The following is a 20,581-nucleotide window of genomic DNA, read 5'->3' on the forward strand; positions in this document are numbered from 1 at the left end:
CTCACTCCTTATCCCTCCTTTTAACTGAAATGGGGAGAGAATGTGGGAATAGGCTGAGGTGGGTTGTTAATGAGGAGGGAGAAGCCAGCATGGATTCTGTCTTTGGAGGCTGAGTATGGAGAAGAGATGCCCAGAGGAATATATTGGTATTTTCATAGTAATGCTGGGGAAGAACCATAACTGAGAAGTGAAGAGGACRTTCCTGATCTTGAAGATCTGGCACAAAAGACTTCAGATGTGAGGAGCAGTCCTGGGAAACATGAGGGCTTCCCAGTCTCCTGGGCATAAGAGCAAATGACGTTAAAGGGCTGTGGAGCAGAGGGGGAGATAGATGTTTGGGAGCAGACTGGCTCTATGTGACCCTCCCACCAGGGTCCATTCTTTCTTGGGATCACTGTGGATCACTTTGGCGTTTGGCAGTTTCCTCATGTCCAGTCTTAGCTCACAATCCCCAGCTGTTTATTTGAATAGCTGAAAATGRTGACGCATCTTGGTAAACCACAAAGCAAAGCAAGAAAAGTTCGAGGTGTCCACATGGATTGGAGCTTCAAAGCCATTACATTGCAGTGGGGTGTTTTGTGCTAACTTTTCTTTTCCTCCTCTTGGTCTGATGTTTTCTGTTTTCTCTTCTCCATGCTTTTTTTTTTTTTTGCTTTGCTTTTTTCTATTCCCCTCCCTTTTTTTCTTTGTTTTTTAATTTTTTTTTCCCTCCCCTTTTTTCCTTTTCTTTTTCCTTTTTTATTTTCCTCAACATTCGAAGGAAGGAGCTTAGCCAGGAAATCTGTTGCTCAAACCACCCCTTTTTCTGTCCGATTTTTGTAGTATTGCTGCTTTACTTCACACGCTTGGCCTACTCCAGTCCGCAGGCAGTTGCAAGGCCTTGTGTTGCCACCTTGCAATGACCAAGTGGTAGCATCTTCCTTCCATGCTCCATCGTGGCTGGGAAAGGGACAGGACACCGGAATTCCAGCCCTCACCATGGGAGCTGCCAGGCTGATTGGGTTGACGGCACTTGCTTGCATCTGGTTTCACAAAGTCGCTGCTCAGAATCTCAGAAAAAACCCTAGAGACCAGAAAACTGAACATATGCTTTTGATTAATGAAGTCAACACTGACAGTCCCGGAGAGGACACTTCTGAGTTTGTGGAACTCTATCACACCAGTGGTCGAACTGCCCACTTAGATGGCTACTATCTGGTCTTCTACAATGGCAATGGGAACCAAGCCTACAAGGTGTTGAACCTCCAGGGCAAAGTCACTAACAGCCAAGGGTTCTTTCTCATCGGCTCTTCTTCCTTAAACCCTGCTATGGTCATTCCTAAGAACACCATCCAGAATGGCCCTGATGCTATTGTTCTGTACTATGGGAAGGGGAATTACAAGGAAGGCATGAGTGTCACAAGTGACGGTCTGGTAGATGCTTTGGTCCATAAGATTAAGAAGACAGATAGAGCAGATACGCTCATCAGTGTCCTGACCCCTGGCAGAGATGCGTTCCTGGAGGACTCCACATTCAGGACCTTGGATGAGTCAATTGAAAGATGTCGTGGGATCAATTCTCAATGGATCTTCCAGGTGGCCGTGCCTAGCCCAGGCAAAGAGAACCACTGCATTCTAACTTCTCAGCTGAATGTGTCTACTGTCCTGATCAGTGAGGTCCACACTGTCTCTTCTTCTGAGGACTCTGAGTACATAGAGCTTCAGGGTCCCCATTCCACTGTCGTGAAAGACCTGGTTCTGGTGCTGATCGATGGACGGACCAAAGAGATTTATTTTGCCATGGACATATATGGCAAAACCTCACCGGATGGGCTACTTCTGATTGGTCCAGCACAAAGCCAAACCCCAGGTAAGGGCTGTGTCCTGAACCCATCTGAGAGCTGTGGGAGCAATTGGTCAAGTTTGGGGTTGGGAAATGCTGTCCTCTGTCTGTTTCGCATTGTGATAGATCAATACAAATGTGAGCAGAGTACTCAGTGACCAAGAAAAAAAAATTGGAAAAGGAAGTAAAAAAGCAAATTAAATATTAGGAATTGTCAGGAGAACAAAATGGAGGCTATCCTGATGCCACTGCATAAATTCATGGCCTTCCTGCATCTTGAATTGTATCTTATCTGATATAATAACACTTTGATCTCAAAAAAGGATATATTAGAGATAAAAAAGGTTGGAGAAGGTAAGGAAGSATGGTCAGCAGTCTGGAAAAGCTTCCGTATGAAAAACAACTTAGCACACTAGGGTCTTCAGCCTAAGAAGKGCAAGACTTAGGAGGGCCGTGATAGAGGTTCCAGAAATGCGAGTAGTCTGACGAAAATGGACAGGGATCACTTGGTCATGATCTCTTCTGGTGCAAGAGCTGAGGGGCCTCAAATAGAGATGGAAGGAGAAAATTTCAGGACAAACAAGTTGAGGCAGTTTTTCCTACAGTGATGGTAGATCTGCAGAGCTCCAGGGTGAGGAACCTTATGGAAGGTCAGAAGTTCACATGGGCTCACAGGGAAACTGGGAAGGCTCACCGAAGAGTCCTGTAAGTTTGTTAAATACACAAAAGTACATCCATCTTAGAAAGTTTCCAAAGTAAAGACAGATATGGATAAAACATTAGGGGAAAATGTCATGTATGCTTCTCCTGGTCTTGCCTGGACATCTATGTACAGTCACTGTTGAGAAGAAAGTCTATGTCTCCTTTCTGTGACTTGCTGTATATTCGTTGCATTTCCCCACAAAAGCACAGGGGCTTTTCTTTCACCAAGTCATCTTCAAATGTAGTAGATCACACTCGCACCAGTTGTTTGAAACTGTGATCTAAACTTCTCTACAGCTTTCCAAATTTCACCCAAGCTAGCAGATGAAGATGGGCTGTCTTGTTCTTTGGGGCACCTCAGAAAAAGAATGTGGCAGCTGGAGAAACTGACTCTGCAGCTCTCTTTTGCAAATGCCTGAATCATGAGCTCTGAGTCAGCGCCTGTCATCCCTTAAAAACCTGGCTCCCACATTGCAGTTAAATGCATATATAAAATAGTTGTTTCTGACTCAGTAGCTGGGTTGCTAAAGAAAACCAGAACAATGTTCAGATGGATGCTGCCAGAAAAACATAGAGTTGGAACATTTTTAAACTGAAGCCTTGCCTCTCCTTGACAGACACTGAATTTATTGTCTATACTCTTCTCTGGGGCCGGCCCTCATCTTTGCCGTGCTTCAAGCAGGGATTGTTCCTGCATGGCCCTGAGTGAGATTGGGGAGCACAAATTTGGTAAAAACTTAGAACCATGGCCGGTGCCTCTTCCTCCTCTGCAGTCAGGTTCAACCAAAGTGCTCTGAGAGCACGACTAGCTCTCAGGAYAGGGGCTTAGCTAAACTCTCATTTCTAGGGATTAGATTGAACTGTCCCTCAAGGCTCATACAAGGCAAGAAAGTGAAACTGGATTTGCTTTGGCTTTTCTTCCACTGGGACTTTCTCAAGACATGGCACGCATACTGATAAACTCTTTTCTGCAGAAGGGTGGTCCAGATTTTTCTAAAAATAAAGTGATACTGGATTACATTTTAGTCATCTTAAAAGGCTGCTTTCATAGTGTTGCCACACTAAGCACTCTGAAAAGTTGGCCCTTGAATTATCTTTAATTTGGGCCAGGAGCTCTGAAAATAGCTTTGGATTTAGAACTGTAAGAACACTAGGGCAGAAGTCCTGCCCTGATTTCTACTGGTGTGAAAAGCTTCCATTGAATGGTGAAAAAGTGCCCCTCTGGCCAGATTTCAGGTGGGCAAGGTGCAGGGGTACCTCAGTGGCTGGTGCACCAGACTGTCTGTTAGCTTGCAGGTCCCTGGTGGCACTTCATAGGTGGCTGTCCCTTCTCTGCACCCCTTGGCCCTCTCCTGTGATTCCTACTTTTATGTTTATTCCCTAGAGTCCTCCAGGCAAGGGAAGATCGTTGAAACTTCAGCAGGCTGCTGCTTTGAGATATCCTCACAAAGGATATCACAAAGGATCAGGAAAMTGGAACAGCAGCAAATTCTGTTGATACCTTGGGCCTTTGTGCGGTGTGTGTCTGTGAAAACCAGATATTGCTAGTTAAATGCAAAAATAAAATGAAAGTTCTTAAATATCTTGGTGGTACTATTAGAACAACCAGTACTTTCAAGCTTAGTTCATTTTGCAGATCTCTTTTACATATTAAAACCTGACCCCAGTACGGACAGCCACATCAGCACTTCTGCAGTTCCCCTGCTTGCCCATGAATCAGCTTCTCTGTTAGGACAACCCAAATAGCAGAACAAACTCTGTTCAGACATCCCCTCTGGTCTCTTCCCACCCTGCAACCCTGATCACGAGGGGAGAAATCCAGCTCGGAGGGATGTGAGAAATGCTGCAGAGCAGAAGGCTGTAGCTGCAGACCTTGCAAGATCTGTGACTACCAGCCCTTCTCTGGGTTAGCGCGTTTCCAGGCCCTATGTGATGCTGGTTTCCTGCTTACCTGGGTGTTGCGTGTCCATTTCTTATATACTTATATACTGTCATTTTTCCTTTTCTTTCCTGGTCTGCAGTAGATCTGCCGTTCCCACTGAACGCCAGCAGCCCCGTCCTCAGGGATGGTGCCACTGCCATTGCTCTCTACAGAGGCAGCAGCAGCAGTTTCCTGCTGGGGAGCTCGCTGCCAGTGACGGGTCTGGTGGATGCGTTTGTGTACACCAGCAACGAGGGACCAGACCCCGAGCTGCTGGAGACCCTGACCCCGGGCCGACCTGCTTACGAAAACAAATGGTGAGGGGCTTCTCATTGGATAGGTCCAGGAATAGCATTTGACCACTGGAATTGTCCTTGCCTACTAGAGTCGTCTTTAACTTGTTTCTTTRCCCTTCCAAAGAGAGGAATTGACTATGAGGATGTTTAAATTCCCTTTGAGTGGAGAGCTGCTGGCAGCCGTGAGGTCTGTAGTACTGTATGGCGTATCTCCAGTTTGGCCATCACTGCTCTGTGACAGACGGATGGAATTCCAGGTCAAAATGAGGGAGAGGAGAAGGACTTCAGTATCTCTGATGGTGACGCTGCTCACCTGATCCAGGCTGAAATCTCTGCTCTGACCACAGACTTGAAAATGCATTACTTGTCATTTGAGATTGACTCACTTCCTTCCTGTTTTTTTGAAGAGCAGATTTTTGCTCTCGTGTGGATTGACAGACACATTGGTAACCTCAGTTTTTTKGGGGACATGAGAACTACTTTTTTTTCACATTTTAGGCATGTGGTACTCACTAGAAAATTAGAGGACAAACAGAATGGCTAAAGACTGATGGCACAAGTGGAGGGGCAGAGGCAGTGAGATGCAATGCACATGGACATGGGGTTGGGTGTGTAGAACCAGACAATAAGCAAAAAAGATCTGGAAAAGCTCTTGTCTCTGATTTTCAGACTTGATCTGTGTGTAAGTGATCATTTAAATATCAATCTCCTGGCTCCGTAGCTGCAGATCACCTTTTCAGGATGAGCCCGAGAACATCTGAGACCTCATCAGAGTTAACTGTGTCAGGAAAGAGCATCGTTTCATTCTGTGCTAGAGTCACCACTGCAGCACACTCTATTCCTTTCCTTTTTTTCAGATTCTTCCCCCTGGTGGAACAAAATCCCCATTTCTGCCATAAGATGTCTTCTTCCCTGAGGTGAAGCATCTCTGCTCTGTGCAYTTCTTCTGAGCAGCACTCCATACTTCTTTGCTAATGGGTTGAGGGCCCAAACGTTTCATCCTCAGACCTCTCTTTCTGCTTTCTCTAGCTGTACTCTGCTGGTCTCCCCCATGGTCTCTCATCTGCATGAGCACAAGCATCTCTGTACTGACTTTCCTGCCCTCACCTTAGTCAAAAGCCTTGAGTTGTGGCAACTCTATGGAGACAGGTATGGATAACAAGCAAGCTGAGAGGAAAGCAGTTGGTGACTTGCTAGAAGAAAAAGGATGAGGTGAAGCCTGTGCTCTTCTCTTGAGGACTAGAGAGCTTTGGGACTCAAATTTCACACAGCAAGATACTGATGAGAACGGGTTCTCTCTCCAGACCTTGTGAAGGGACAAGACCTTAYGTGTATAGTTTCATCCTCTGGCGCAGGTAGATGTAACTTGCAAGTGCACCCAGTTCTCTGGCTTTCCTCCCATTTATCTCATTTTTCCATGTGTCTCTTTCAGGCGCSGGTTGGGTGACGTGTCCATGAGCCAATGCAACTGCTGCTCTGTGACCAGGGATTCTTTGTCCTTCGTCCTCAGCAGTCCCACACCTGGCAAGCTCAATGACTGCCCCAAGAGGCTCTTCAGCCAGACCATCTCCTTCTGCCTTCACTTAGCAAGTGGGTATTAGAGATTTTCTCTGCTCCTGTAGGCACAGCTTCCTAAGGACAGGAGCATGTGTGCAAAGCCAGTGGGGGTCTACCTTGAACCATGCTGAGATGTGTGCACATTACCAAAGTAGATGCAACAGGAACAGTTGASAAGTCTATGCAATATTTTTCCTCCCAGAAACTTGTTTCAGACTAAATTTCTCCAGTCTTGACTCCTCCTCCACATGAAGTAAAGCCTTTTCAGGGCCTCTGAGTAGCAAATAACAGCTGAACTGCATCCACGCAGGAATGAACTGCAGCTTGTGGCTGAAGTTTCACTGGCTGGATGACACTTGGTTTCTTTCYCTCCTAGATTGCCAGGAGTGGCTCCTGAGGTCAGAAGAGATCCTGATGACTCTAGTCCAAGCCCTTGACAAGTCCTGCAACTGTGGAATCTCCATTGCCTACTTCAAAGGTGAGGTAGGCAGGAGAGGGCCAGTCCAAGGCCCACCGTCGATTAATGCCAGTTCACATACGGTTTTCAGTCCTGTTTAATTACATCCTTCTGGTTAGATCCCAACTCATATGAATTTAGGTGAAGCTGCTGATCATGGAAAAGCCAAGTGCTAAGCAGAGCATGATGCTGTTCTGTCACGTGTTCTGCAGAGCACTGTCACCTGCATCTCTCCCAACACACMTTAGTGCTGATCTGCACTGCCACCTATTTCAGCCTATTTTCTGTCAGGCAGAGTTGGCAACAGGATCAACATCTTGACTAAGAATTAGTTGTCTAACTGACTTTAGGATCCAAATAAAACTGGACTTCAGAAAGCAAAACTTAGTTCATTAATCCTTGAATCACCTTGCAGAAAATGATGACACTTGGCTCAGGGAAGATGACCACAATGGTAACTCACAGTTACAGTAGGCAACAACAGGTTTCTGGGTAAGGTTCCTGCTGAGTCAATTGTTGTGGACTTGCCAAATAAGCCAAGTTGCAGCAGAAACACGATTGGACTTACTGGTTGCTGTGTTCCTGTGACATCCCTGCAAGATTCGTGTACAGATCTGGTGAGCATGAGCAGATGTATGAAGAGGCCTGTCTGTGCAATCAGCGCTGTCAGCAGTGCTGTGTTCTGCTCCCTGTGTTGAGTCTCCTCCAAGGCACCACTCTTTGCTGTTGGGGTTAGGAAGCCTCCAGAAGGATAAGGATGGACAGGCACAGGGGATGCTACAGAGCTCACATCATTGACGTTGTGGAATGAGCCAATTGTTTAAGCTCTTCTCCTGAATCAGCTCTGACCAGGAGAGCCGCAAAGGTGGAGATGAGCTGCTTTGCTCTTCATTCCTTCCAGGAAGGAAGTGTATCTTCCAGGGATGAAGTGTATTTTCATGAAGATGTGGTGAAACTGAGACAGTTCTCTGCTTGCCTTTTCAGATTCCAAGGCAGTCTGCCAGGACCTGGGACTTGCATTCAGCACTCTGCTAACTGCCAGGTCAGAAGACCAGCTGAACAGCCTGCTGCTAGACTTCAAGACCTTCCTAGAGAGTCCCAGAGTTTTGAGTTTTGATGGGCAGGACATCACAGCAGATACCTCCTGCTTCAAGGACATGACTGTGCCAGAATCACCTCCAGGTACCAAGAAATTAACACTGGCTGGGAGACAGTGTGTTTGAGGGTGGACATGAGAGTCTAACTCACCCAGAAGAGAGAGATGTGCCTCCTTCCATTTCCACAACTCTGGCCCTCCTTGCCAGRCCTCCTCCCAAGACCTCCTTGCCCCCCACTTCCTTTGCCTAGGGCTCTGTGTTTAGGCCCATTTTCATGTCATTTTTGCTTTCTAAGGTGTCCCATCAGAAGTACCAACAGGGACGCAAGAGCCCTCTGCACAAGTGGCCAAGTTACTCATCAGTGAGATAAACCCAGACAACCCAGGAGGAAGAGAGGACACAGAGTACATCGAACTCTTCTACACTGGACGGAGGCACTTTGACCTTCAGGGATACTGGCTAGTCCTCTACAATGGTAAAAACAACCTGGCCTACCGGGTGTTGGACCTGTCTGGACATCATACGAACGAACTGGGTTACTTCCTGGTGGGTAGCAGTGCTGTGAGCCCAGCACCCATGATCAGACTGCCTTCAAACACCATCCAGAATGGGGCAGATGCTGTGGCCCTCTACTACAGCAACACCACCTTCTACAAGGCGAACATGGTGGTGACGGCGGAGGGGCTGGTGGATGCAGTGGTGTACACATCCCGAATGTCGGAAAAGGCGGACCAGCTGATGGAAGTGCTGCTGCCAGGGCAGAGCATCCTGTACGAAAACGATTCTCACAGCCTTGAAGACGAGTCTCTGAGCCGCTGTAACAGCCTGAGGGCAAAACTCCAGAGCAGCTTCCAGGTAGGCTGAGGGCAGATGTCTGTTCTCCATCTATATTCCCTGGGAGGGTGACGTTGCCTTCCAGTATGTGCTTTATTGCGAACAAAACCAGGACATTCTGGTAAATCACTTCTGTCTCCTGTCAGCATTGATGCTGGTGCTCTCCACTGTTCAGAAGAACAGCTGAGAGTCAAAACCAACCAAATCCTTCTTTGGGTCTTACCTGGGTGCTAGGGATACTTGGGGAAGGAGTAGCTCTGTGAGGAGCAGTGTCTCCACCTAGAGAAAAGGGGACGGCGATGGTGGCAGTGGCTTGTCCATCTCCCTGCAGGTGACTGTGATGACACCGCTCGAGGAGAACTCCTGCAGCACTGCCTCAGCTCTGTTTCCTAGTGCCCCTGCCATCCTCATCAACGAGCTGTGCCTCGTTAACGGCACTGCTTCTTACTGCTTCATTGAGCTGAAGGGGAAGCCTGGAGCCAGCCTGAAAGGACACAGCCTCGTCCTCTTCTCTGAGAATGGGGGCAAAGTGTCTGCCATCCCGCTGTGGGGCACCTTTGGAGCCACAGGGCTGTTTGTGCTTACACCAGATGGAGAGCCCAAGCATGGTAAGTCTCATGGTGGAGCCTGGCAGGCACATGTTTCCTTCCTTCAGGGCCTGGCTGTGGGCTCTGGCCAGGGTGGGATGTTCCTCATGAGCAAGGGTTTAAGATTCATGGATTAGTTGCGTTGCTGAGCTATTATCGTAGAGCAGAAGGACCTGGAAGACTGAAAGCTCCTCTGCCAGTCCCATGGCCAGGCAGATTTTAACAGAAGCAGAATCTGCTCCCACTTCTTCATTGATACCTTACCTCTGAGGCTGGATGGGCCAGCAGCCTGCAACACTGCTGCCTCCTCCTGGTGATGAGGTGGTGCTTGCTTGGCACATTCATTAATGTTGATTTTTGTTCTTAAATTCTGCCTGGCTTGCATGAAGAGCACTCTGTATCTTAGAAGAACCTTGACCTTCCAGAAACCTGTGTTCACAGCAAGCAGTGGCTTCTTCTGGCCCATCACTATCACTACTTTTGCCTGCCATTTCTTGGAGTTCTCTGGTGAAATCCACTCCTTGTTACCAACTTGTCCTTTCAGGCTCAAGGCCCTAAGTTCYAGATGTTCACCCCATTTATCTCCCTGGCATTTCCAGATGAGGTGAAGCCAGCTTTCAAGGACATCTCTGCTGCCAGCGAAGGCTATGGTGCTATTGCTGTATACAACACCACCATGATTCCTGGCAACATGAAGGCAACAGCGGAGAACCTGGTGGACGCAGTGGTTTTCACATGTGGGCCCGGCAGCGGGGAAGGACAGTTGGGTGTCCTTGGACCATCTTATGTTGTGCCCTGCAAGGGTGATAGGTGAGACGACTTCCTCTGGGAAGGGTGGGAAGTGTCTATAGGCTCTTCATGCCCTGAGCCTCCAAATGGTGCATTGCTGAGCTCGCTGCCTTGTCCTGTGTCCTGCAAAGCCAAACATGCTCACCACAGCTGGGATGAAGAACAAAGAAGTGGGCAGCATGGGTAGCATATTGCCATGGAAGAGGATTTTCCTCCCTCAGCATAGGGAATTCAGCCTTGGCACCTTGCTGCTCGCTTCACTTGCCTTCCTCAAGGGTTATATATTGATATGTGRCTTCAGGTGAAGGAATTCAGCCTTCACAGGTAGCAACTGCAGTGCTTCTCCTTTCCCACAAGATCACTTCTTTGAACTAAAGGTGTCTTCTTTAAGTGCTGTGTACCACTGTAATATGTTCTTACTCCTCTGGAAACGAGGCAAACAAGTAGGTTTGCTTTCACCAAACCCATCTCCCTGACACCCTCAGGGGTGCAAGAACCGTGGCTCTGGAGGGGATCTGGGGAGAAACCCGTGTGCTGCACTGCTGAGGTTTGACTCATCTCTCTGGGAAACAGGCCCGTGTCTCTGAGCCGCTGCTCCTGCTGCAGTGGCAGTGCGGAGCTGCATTTTGCCATCTCGGCRCCCACGCTTGGCATGCACAACAGCTGTCCCCAGAAGTCCCTCGCCGTTGACCTGGACCTGTGCTTCCTGACGCCCGGTGAGCAGAGCTTTGCTCCCACCACGGCTGCAGGGGTGGGCTGGGAAAGGCCTGGGGCAGCCAGGAGGCTGGGAGGGAAATGTTGTGCTCACTGTGACTCCCCCATCCTGCAGGGTCCTCCTGCAGTGCCAGGGGACTGCAGGCAGGAGGGAGGCTTGATGTAGACACCGACGTGTTGATGTGATGGTGGTCATACTGCTGCGGTATTTCATTAGCGGCACCTCTGCTCACACAGGGACCCAGCCCTGCTCTTGAGATGTTTTCCCAGCCACTCAGCTTTCCAGCTGGGTATCCTCCTCCAGGTCTGTCATGGTAACAGCCGCATGGCCAGGGAAATCACCAGAGAATCGTCCTGTCCCCGCCCAGCAGTGGTGCAAACTCATCCTAGACCTGGGGACAGCGACGGGACGTTCAGTGGGGGCTTCAGCCCCACCAGAGGCCATGCTTGGATCAGCTTTGGAGAAGGTGTTTCAGGATACAAATAAGGTTAAAGGTTTAGGGAAGCAGTTCAACTGCTGCGTGTGTCAGTCGAAGGCCTCAAGCCTTTGGGGCTGTAGGGAGCTGCAGAAAAGTCGAGGAGTTGGGAGGCAGCTATTTTTTTCCCTGTAAATATTAGAGTAAGGCAGGGACTCTCATTACTGTCTCTGCAGTCTTGGACTGCAAGGGGTTGCTTTGACCCTGAGAGAGGTAGGATGAGCTCCAACCAGTCAGAGGGAAGCAGCCTTCTTGACATGTAGGCTGCCACCAAGCAGTAAGCAGGCTCTGGCCAGCTTTGTGCATGAGGCCAGGCATGAGGACACCTGTTTTGGAAGGAGAGCAGAGCTGGAAGCTTAGGAACAGGCCTGAACTGCACTCAAGTAACCACTTCTGCTCTTCCTATAGATTGTTCTGCGTGGGGTCTGAACCGCTGGAGGATGCTGGAGAGCATGGGAAACGTCTTGCTGGATTCCTTGGAGGAGAACTGCTCCTGCGGCGTCTCGCGGTTCTACCTGCAGGGTGAGTTGCCCACTTGGCTGGTGCAGTCTGCAATGCTACCAACCTGCTACTGCCCCAGACAAGCCAAAGGGTCACGTTCTCTCCTCCTGAGATGCCAGGAGGGAGCTGAGGCACCTACAAGAAGCTGGTCTTGTTCTGAGCCTGCCTCGCTCACCTTGCTCAGGCCGTGCACACTCATTACGTGAGTGAGGTGAGCTGGCCAGGCAGCAGTGTCTGCMCAGACCTTCACTGAGGAGAGGGCAGGGGCTGCTTAGTAGAGCATGGGCAAGCAAAGGGGACTACAAGGAACTCTTATAATCAGTGTCACACACCTCTGGAAATGGTCCAAATGGCTTGAGATCACAGGTTTGATCTCCACCATTTTCTTTATGGCCAACTAGAAGGTAGGATGTGGGACAAGGACAGAGCAAGGTTGCCTGAGAAAGCCTTTATAAGTGATGCCTTGAGGTGCGTGGGAAGCAGATCTAAACTGGAAACCTAGAAGTCGTTACACCCTGAAGAGCTCTGGCCTCCAGAAGAGGGGGGTTTCTCAGCCCTTTCTGAATCAGATTCCTTTAGAGTGGCCTGTATCTAGTTGAAGTACCTAGAACAGAAAATCACTTTCAAAAGTTTTAATCTTGAGAGGTGGAAAGAAAGGCTGCCTATTTTTAGTTTGGTTGTGTAAGGAGATGAAGGCTACGCGGTCCCACCAGCTGCCAGGCCTCCCTGTCCTGAGCAGTTTCTTTGGTAGAAGAGTCTTTTGATCATTAGAACAATTTCAAGCAACTCTGACCAACAAGTAGAAACCTTGAAGTTATTAAGTCRCTCTAAGTGTAGTCCAAGGTATTGRGAGTCGGGAGGAGAGCTCCAAAGTCGTTTTGTCACTGAAGGAAGGTTGAGCATGTGCTTGAGCTACGTGTTCTGGAGGGGATGAAGTGTTGTCCACCACGGGCAATTTCAGAAGCACAAAGTTTCAGCTTCTTAATGAGCACCCTGTGTTGCTTCTCTGCAGGGCTGAACGTGACGTGCAAGGAGTCCCTGGTGCAGGTGTCTGGCCAGGTGTGGGCCCGGCAGCTGGAGCAGCAGCAGGACATCGGAGCCTGGCGCCAGGGCTTCCTGGCCGGCACGCACCTGCTTTTTGTGGAAGGGAGGGTGCTGAAGACCAGTGCTGAGTGTGTCACCTTGAAAAACGCGCCTTGGACATCGCCGGGTGGTTGTAAGAGACAGAGCTCACACAGCGATCTCTGCTCCTCTGCTGCCAGCACAGCAAGCAGGGCTGGGGCCAGGGTGGCAATTAGAGCGCTGTGACAAAAGAAACCCCTCCTGCTTTGAGAGACCAGTTGGCACCCAAACTGGAATAGGGCAAAAGCAAAGTTACTGCGAGGTGGCTGTTCTCCAGGGTGGTAGAAGGGAGCTCTGCAGAGGGGGCTGGGAGAAGCCAACCTCTCGACGGTGCTATAGGCTTGCAAAGATCATGACTACAACTTTCTGTCTATTTTTCCAGCCTCAGCTTCCTTCCAGGGCTGGGAAATTGCCCTGTTTGTGGTGGGATCTCTCCTGCTTGTGCCCTTGTTGTTTGGCCTGGCGTTTTACCTCATCAGAAGGTAAGAAACCATCTCTGTCTGCCTGTCTGCCGTGCACCTCTCACCCCTTCCTCCGACAGTGGTTCAGGAAAGCTACAGACAAGAAAGTCCCCTTCCTTCTCTTCCTTGCCATCTGGAGAATGGCAAAATCTCAGTACACTTTTTTTAAAGGAATGTTTTAAATACTGCAAGTCAGGCTCAGGGCAGCTCCTTCAGAAACCAAGATGCTGTTGATGTATATTAAGTGCAAGTTGATGTTAGGTGTTTGGCCATGTCTTTTCCTCCAGATGTTTGTAGACTTTAGTAAACTCCATGTTCTGCCCTCTTCACTTTAATACAAACCTGAGATACTCTGAGTGTCTGTGACTTTAGCACCTCTGCCTCTAGAACGCAGAGGGAGAGATGGGCATCTTGTTAGCTGTTCTGTACGAACGAAGCAACTAATCTTGCCCTTTTCCCTGCCCGTTGCTTTCTAGACAACCTCAAAGTTACACCAACATCGAGATGAACGACCGCAGGGAGATGGCAGCGGATTTCTAGTGCTCCCAGGCACGGCTGTGGTGGCAGGCCCATCGCCTGGCAGACAGGCATGCATCTCTGCCCACTGTCCACCATCCTCCTTCACCAGGATTGCTGCAAGGACTTGCAAAATACCCACAGTACAGCTTTATATATACATGTATACATATGCACACACGCACATATATATTTTTTTAATGCTTGAATTATTTTTACACTATTATTTTTGACCTCCAACAAAAGGAGTCCAAAGAAGGAGGCTGGGGCTTGTTCTAGGCAGTTTATGCTTGCTGAGGTACCCAGAAAGAGAGAAGCATCATGGTGGCATCATCCTTGACTGATGCAAAGGAAGGATGAATTCATCTCCTCTTGAGATTTGCTCCTGGACCTGTCAGTCCCTTCCCTTCAAAGGCAAGTCCAGTCACTGTCGCTCTGGACTSTGCTGCTGCTGTGAAGATGCATCAGCTCCCGCACAGCCCTTCTTGTCCACGCAGGGGGACATCCTGGCCAGGTACGGAAGAAAAGGTTTGAGGAAACACAAATACCTGACATATCAGCAACAACTCCATTCACATCCTGTGAAATACACGGTCCTGTGAGACTCTGACTGCAGCCTGTACTTTGGCCGGACACTGAGTAGGAGCAGAGGCTAGTGCCCAATTTGCTGGGAATTTGGCAGCAGGGAGGGTGACCTGGGTGGGAGCTACCTGGCTGAAGAAATTGTTTCCTACACAAGTGAGCCTTATCCCTGACTGTGCAGAGGCAGATGCCTCCAGTGATGTCTTTGGTCTCACTTCATAGGCTTGATCACCGTGAGCAGCTCAGTGCTTGATGGCAGCTGGAACAGCCTCGAATCTATCCAGCCTGGGCACTGATGGGGGAACGTGCGGGTAAAACAGAGAATTAGATCCACACTTTCCTGAACCACCAGGTAGATTTTTACTGTGCAAGGCTCTGCAGGGGAGGGTGCAGAGCATTTGTGTGACTGCCTGTTGCAGCAGCGACTCCCATGAGGGGCACCTGCCTCCCTGCTGCCCCCCTCCGGGTTGACCTCTGCCTGTAGCTGCCCTGCCTGAGTGGCCGGAGTCCATCGGCAACGGGCCAGCTCTGGCAGCAGCCGACACGGGCAGCACGGCAGAAGAGAGGCCTCAGCTTTCTGCTGCCCTCCTAGGCCAGGCAGCTCCTTTTATGTGACAAAGCTGAAGCAGAGCAGGATGTGACACAGCAGGGATCCTCCTCTGMTGGCAGCCAGGTGTAATCCTGAGGCAGCTGGTGTAGCTTCAGGAGCATTAGAGCCCACTGTGCTTCCTGGCTTTTACCCCTGTGCAGTGGCTCCTGCTCCAGGCCTGCGCTTGGGCACCAGCGAGGTCAGATGAGCTCCATCTTGAACTGGCTGAAGTTGGGCACGGAGGGCGAGGGCTCGGCCATGCCGCTGAAGGGGACACAGGGCTGCTCCCCTGGCACGGTGCCGTGGCTCGCTGTGCAGCTGAGCTGCTGCAGCGTCACCAGCACCTCCTGCTGCAGCCGCTGCTGCWGCTCCTGCTGCCGCTCCAGGCGGCACTGCCTCTCCAGCACCGCGTGCATGGCCTGGCTCAGTTTCTGCATCTCGGTGTGGACAGCGTCCAGCTTCTCGGCAACGGCGCGTGAGCTGGGAGCAGGGGGAARCGCAGGTCCCCCCCATGTGATGTTGTGGTTTCCAGCACCTGCCATGTTCAGCAGAACAGTCTGAGTGCTGGCATCTTTGACCTGGAAGTAGCGGGAGGCAGGAGAGATAGGAAGGTCAGAAATTATTGACTGCTTCTTCAGTGGAGGATTTATTAAGCGCTTCAGTAACAAGGCAGGAGGGAAAGCTGCAGCGCTGGCCTTCCCGCCGACTTTTAGACCCCCCCAGGGCTCTCATCTGCTTTTCCTGCCCGCCCAGCCTTTAGCCTCGGTTCCTGGAACACACTCACTGCTCTGAGCCCCTAGCCACAATGGCAGTGGAAGGCAGCAGGCTCGCATGTGCCTCATGCCAGGCCTGGGATCGCTTCCCACAGGGACAGAAATAGCACACTTCTCCACCCCCCCCCCTTTTTTTTTCTTCATTGCATTGCATTGCACCCTGCAAAGCTCAACCCTAGAACTGGTTGTGCTGCTCTKTTTCCGTAGAGAGGCCCTGGGGAGTGTTTCTTCCACAAACGATGCTGAACATGGRGCTCCTCAAGCAGCTGGCAAGGGCTCTTGACAGACACCTGAGCACTCTGAAGAGGACCCATGGCGTTGGCTATATCAGAGCAGAGCTGGCGTGAGCTCGTGCTGCTTGGTCTAGGACACTGATGTCCCGAGGCTCAGCTTGCCTCTAGTTTGGGCCCAGGAGTCCTGTGTCACTTACATCTGTGCTGTGGCTCCCTGCAGCAGCCAGGACGGCTGGGCTGCCCTGCAGGGACTGGCCGCCTGGCTGYGCTCCCACCAGGAAAGGCAGGACGCTGGTGGAGCTGGAGAGGCCCTGCCCGTTCTGAATGTTGACCTGCGAGGAGAACAGCAAGTGTCAGATATGGTTGTGCATTTCAGCCCACACCCTGAGAAGTTTAGGAGCCTGCACGGAACACCAAACTTTAATGGAAAAGTCCAGGAATGGTTTTGGAGGAGCGGGAGGCCAAATGCTCATAGAAACACTCCCCGTAGTTGTGAGTGCTGTTTGTGCTGCTCCTTTCCAAAAGCAAACAGCAACTGCACCCAGAAGTCTTCAGCCAACTGCCTTTAACAAGGGCAATGGGGAAACTTTCCCAGTGACCTGACGAAGTGCTTAATTTTAAGCATTTATTCCGGGTGTAACTAGCATGTGTTTGCCATGTATTTCATGAGCCCCTTATCCCCTGATGTAACCCATGTGTACACAGTTTAAATAAGGCTTTGAATCCAAGGAGCAAGTAGTCTGCTTGGCCAGGCATGCTGTGGGGCTGCCAAGACACCTGTGCTGGGCCTGTCCCTGCGGGTGTCATGGTCCAGGTGAGGTGGCAGCACCGACCAGGGAGCAGGGCCTCCTCCATGGCGGCGGGGATGCTGCCCACCATGCAGGACATCCACACAGCTCTCCCTGCACGTGGGCATCATCTCCGGTACCCTCAAAGCTTATGGGATGCCACCGGCGTCCATGTGAGCAGCGTCTCGTGTGAGCTATGCACAGCGCCAGGTCCTGACGYGCTCCAGTCCCTCCGAGCCTCCTTTCCCCATACCTTTTTCTGGAGAAGAATAGCCCTATCCACAATCCTCTTCCTGACGATGAGGGCAGGGTTCCTGGCAGGGGGCCCGCAGAGCCTCCCTCGGCTGGGCAGGGGCTGCTGCAGCACAGCTGGTGGCAGGAGGGCTGCGCAGCTCCCCAGGGTGCTCGGGCGGCACGTGGCACTGTCCTCACCTGCGAGGGGTGTTGAGAGAAGGGCTTCAAGAGGGGAGCTCGGCGGGGCTTTCCACCCGCTGCTCCCTGCGAGCTCCCCTCATGCAGAGCTCCTGGCCTCCTGGTGCAGCGCAGACCAAAGGGAGGGAGCTTCCAAGGTGCAGCCTTGGGCCCTGGCCCCTCCCGAGGCTCTGAGACCAACTTTCTCTGCATTTCAGGCAAGGTTGGATAGCRCGGGACTAGCCCCTGCCATCTCCCTGGGACTGGGAAGCTGGGGCAGTGTTTTTCCCCCCTGTCAAGGCACAAACGCCAGCACCACCCAAGAGGCAGGAACAGGGACCCCAGCCTTACTGCTCCCGGGGGCCGCCTGGCTGCCTGGCGCTGCTCCCGAGGGCAGAGGCTTCTCGAAGCGCCCGCCGTCCTTGCAKAGCGAGGTCACGCTCACGATCTTGATGCCCTCGTCGCCGGCGCGGCTCTCGTGGGGACTCGCCGCCTCCCGCCCGGCCTCGCTGCCATCCAGCCCGGGCCAGGGCGGCCGGGCCTGCGCCATGGCTGCCCGCGCCGGCTCCACGTTCTTCCTCTTGAGGAAGAGGTATACGGCCTGCGGCGTGACGCGAATGTTGTCCAGCTCCAGGACCTTCTTGATCTTGCGGAAGCTGAGCCCTGCTTTGCGCAGCTCCACGATCCGCTTCTTGGCGTGGTCGTCCAAGCGGCCCATTGCTGCCTGGCACGCTTCCCTACATGCCGGCCCACCGCGCGGCCGTGGCAAAGAGCAGGGCACGGCTACACCCCGACGGCAGCAGCGACCCTTGCAGGTTGTGCTCCTGCTCCACTAGCGTTTGGCCACACAGCTGCCTGCTGGGGCTGTGGCTGCGCACGAGACTAGGACCAGGCTCTGCCAGACCACCCTCTGCCAGGGGAGGAAGATTGTTGGGATCGGAAGCAATTGGTTTGGCCAGGAAACACATCCCTCGCTCCAACAGGAGCTTCACAGGGATTGCTCTTCAGAAGGGAAGGTCTAGCAGGAACCCAGCAGGGCACAAAGGGCAGGAACAAGCTCTGTTCTACCCGACACCCCAAACGAGGCATCAATCCCGCACTGCCATCAGCATGTCAGTGACGGAGAGAGAAGGAGAGCTGGGCCAAAGCAGGCCTCAGATGAGGGGGTTCTGCTTCTCCTCTGGAAAACAGCATATGGATTGCCGGAGGAAGGAAAACGGACTCCAAATCCACTCAGAAAACACTTTTGAAACCCTCTAGAAGTTGCTGTTGTTAGAAACTCCCTGAGTGGCTACAAAACATTTCTAAATGKGATTGGCCAAGACTGCCAGGCCCCATCATCTCAGGTGAAGGCTGCTGCTCCATCGGATGTGAACAGCAAGTGCTCCTCCTTTTGCTGCGATAGGAAGAGAATATTGTGTGTACGCCAGGGACCAGGACGGCTGGTTTGCAGGCTGTTACTTCCAGGGGCTGCAAGAGCAGCTGCCTCCTCTTGCTTCCAAACTCAGAGCGCTGCAAGTCCCGCACTGCGCACAGGCCACCTCTCACTCGTGTTGTATTGTGCTCATGCCCAACGCAGACATGTCCTGCAGTGCCCAAGCGGCCACACTTGGATCCAGAGCAACAGGAGGCTCCGCTCAGGAGCTTGGAGCACGTCCCAGGAAACAGCAGGAGTCCGTGGTSCGTGGCTGGCAGCGAGCAGGGCCTCCCTAGCGCTGCCCCTCTCTTTGGTGGCCCATAATGTTGGCAGAAGCAGGGACTCCAGCTCCGCAGGCTGCTCCTTGCAAACAGTCTGCGCCTTTGAGCCTCTTTGAGACTGGAGACTGTGCTGTCCCTTACTTCTGAAACAAGAAAAAGCAAAGTTACATCCTAGTTGTAACGAGGCCAACAGAGAGATAACTCCTGCRCTTCCTTAGCACTTGCCCCTTCCCTCCTCTCTGTGCTCCCCTTGCTCTGCCATTGCCCTAGTGCACATAATGACACCCAAAGGGTTGCCAAAGCCACGGACACAGCTCAACATCCCAAAGYGCCTCTCAGAAAATAAGTCCTCTTCCTCACAGAAAGGCCAGAGAACCACAGAAGTCAAAGAGCAAAGCAAGCTGGGGAAGGAGGAGACGGGTGCCGAGGCCATAGAGAAAGCCAAGGTCAGGCTTCCACTTTCCCAAGCACAAGCTGCTCTCGAAGAAGCCAACAGCACCTAGCAAGAAGTCACAAAGATTATTGCAGATAACTACAGAGTGCCACTGGCAGGAATGCAGCCACTTCATTCAATGCAGGAGTTGGGCCCTTTTGCATTTTATTTCTTCTGCAGCAGGAGAGCAAGAGRAATTCACTTGAGTGATGCAGACGGTGCTTTGATCCCGAGCTATGGACACGTAGAATCCACGCACAACCTGTGACTGCCTGATTGTGGAGAGCTGGGGGAGCAGGCACGGGAAAAAGAGAAATGGCCCTTGCTGCAGAGGCAGCAATCACAGAGCAACAGGAAATCTGCAGAAACACCCAAACTTCTCCAGTCCCAGGGGCTCTCCTGAGGAAGAGGAGAAAAGGGACAGCAGCAAAGTCCTGTGGGGTCAGAGCATGGTGATCCCACCACCACAGTGGCCTCCAGCTCCCTTTGAGCCCTTGGTCCTGTTGCAAAGTCCTGGCTTTCCCGTGTTAAATCCTGCCCATCCCCAAAGCTCCGTCCATGGCGCTCCCTCCTCTCCCTCTCCAGAGGGGCTCTCCGATGTGAGCTGCAGGCTGTGCAGTCTGGGCGGTCGGGCAATGCGGCCGCCTCGGTTACACATTCATGGAGAGGAGACCTTTACACTCGCCCAGCCTGCCAGAGGCTGCCCAGGCCCTGACGATTTTTATACCTTCCTACCCTCCCCCAAAATCAATCCAGTGGTAGGGGAAGTTGMAGGGAGCGTCTCAGACGCCCAGTTTTGCAGCAGGAGGGAGGCGCTGGAACAGCAGAGCCCGCAAGGAGCCCCAAGGCCCCACGTGCCAGAGCCTCCTTTGCTCCGGCCACAGGGCCACAGGGCAGCGGGAGCGACSCCGCTCGCCGCTCTTCCCTCGGCTTCCAGTTCCCAGCCAGCTGGTGACAAGAGGGGAGCCGTGAAGGGCGCAGCTGCCTCCATCCCGGCGTGCAGGGGCGCCAGCTCCCGAGCCCGCGCGCACTCCTGCTCGGGGAGCGCGGCCATCGCTCTGGGGACGTGGGGGCGACCTCGGGGTGAAGCCCGGGCTCGGCCATGGCCCGGCTCCCCCGCTCCTCTCCTGCCCGTGTGCCTGGCGGCTGCCAACCCACACTCACCCTCCCGCGGACACGCTCGCGGCTCCTGCGGAGGGGCGGCTGGCGGCGCCCGCGGAGA

General features: G+C 52.1%; 2 protein-coding genes across 4 annotated transcripts; one reads left to right on the forward strand and one right to left on the reverse strand.

Annotated features, from left to right (window-relative positions):
* Positions 1–812: 812 nt before the first annotated feature.
* LOC112950428 lies at positions 813–14,014 on the forward strand. Of its 3 annotated transcripts, none has more exons than XM_026042958.1 (13): positions 813–1,849; positions 4,546–4,762; positions 6,174–6,331; positions 6,675–6,776; positions 7,740–7,937; positions 8,148–8,707; positions 9,018–9,294; positions 9,873–10,083; positions 10,636–10,778; positions 11,661–11,774; positions 12,766–12,969; positions 13,258–13,357; positions 13,813–14,014. In XM_026042958.1, exons 1-13 carry the CDS (start codon positions 979–981, stop codon positions 13,874–13,876), a joined length of 3,219 nt encoding a protein of 1,072 aa, XP_025898743.1. In that variant the 5' UTR covers positions 813–978; the 3' UTR covers positions 13,877–14,014. The 3 variants fall into 3 exon arrangements, with proteins under 3 accessions (XP_025898743.1, XP_025898744.1, XP_025898745.1); XM_026042959.1 differs by having other exon boundaries at positions 4,549–4,762; XM_026042960.1 differs by lacking the exon at positions 6,675–6,776.
* A 597-nt stretch (positions 14,015–14,611) lies between these two features.
* LOC112950436 lies at positions 14,612–20,545 on the reverse strand. The gene is made up of 5 exons (XM_026042968.1): positions 20,524–20,545; positions 17,580–19,066; positions 17,071–17,249; positions 16,227–16,361; positions 14,612–15,601 (listed from the first exon to the last, which is right to left on the reverse strand). Exons 2-5 carry the CDS (start codon positions 17,944–17,946, stop codon positions 15,224–15,226), a joined length of 1,059 nt encoding a protein of 352 aa, XP_025898753.1. The 5' UTR covers positions 17,947–19,066; positions 20,524–20,545; the 3' UTR covers positions 14,612–15,223.
* Between the last annotated feature and the right edge of the window lie 36 nt (positions 20,546–20,581).

The sequence above is a fragment of the Nothoprocta perdicaria genome, unplaced genomic scaffold, assembly GCF_003342845.1.
Source record: "Nothoprocta perdicaria isolate Ctin4 unplaced genomic scaffold, notPer1 scaffold_319, whole genome shotgun sequence".
Taxonomy (NCBI): domain Eukaryota; kingdom Metazoa; phylum Chordata; class Aves; order Tinamiformes; family Tinamidae; genus Nothoprocta; species Nothoprocta perdicaria.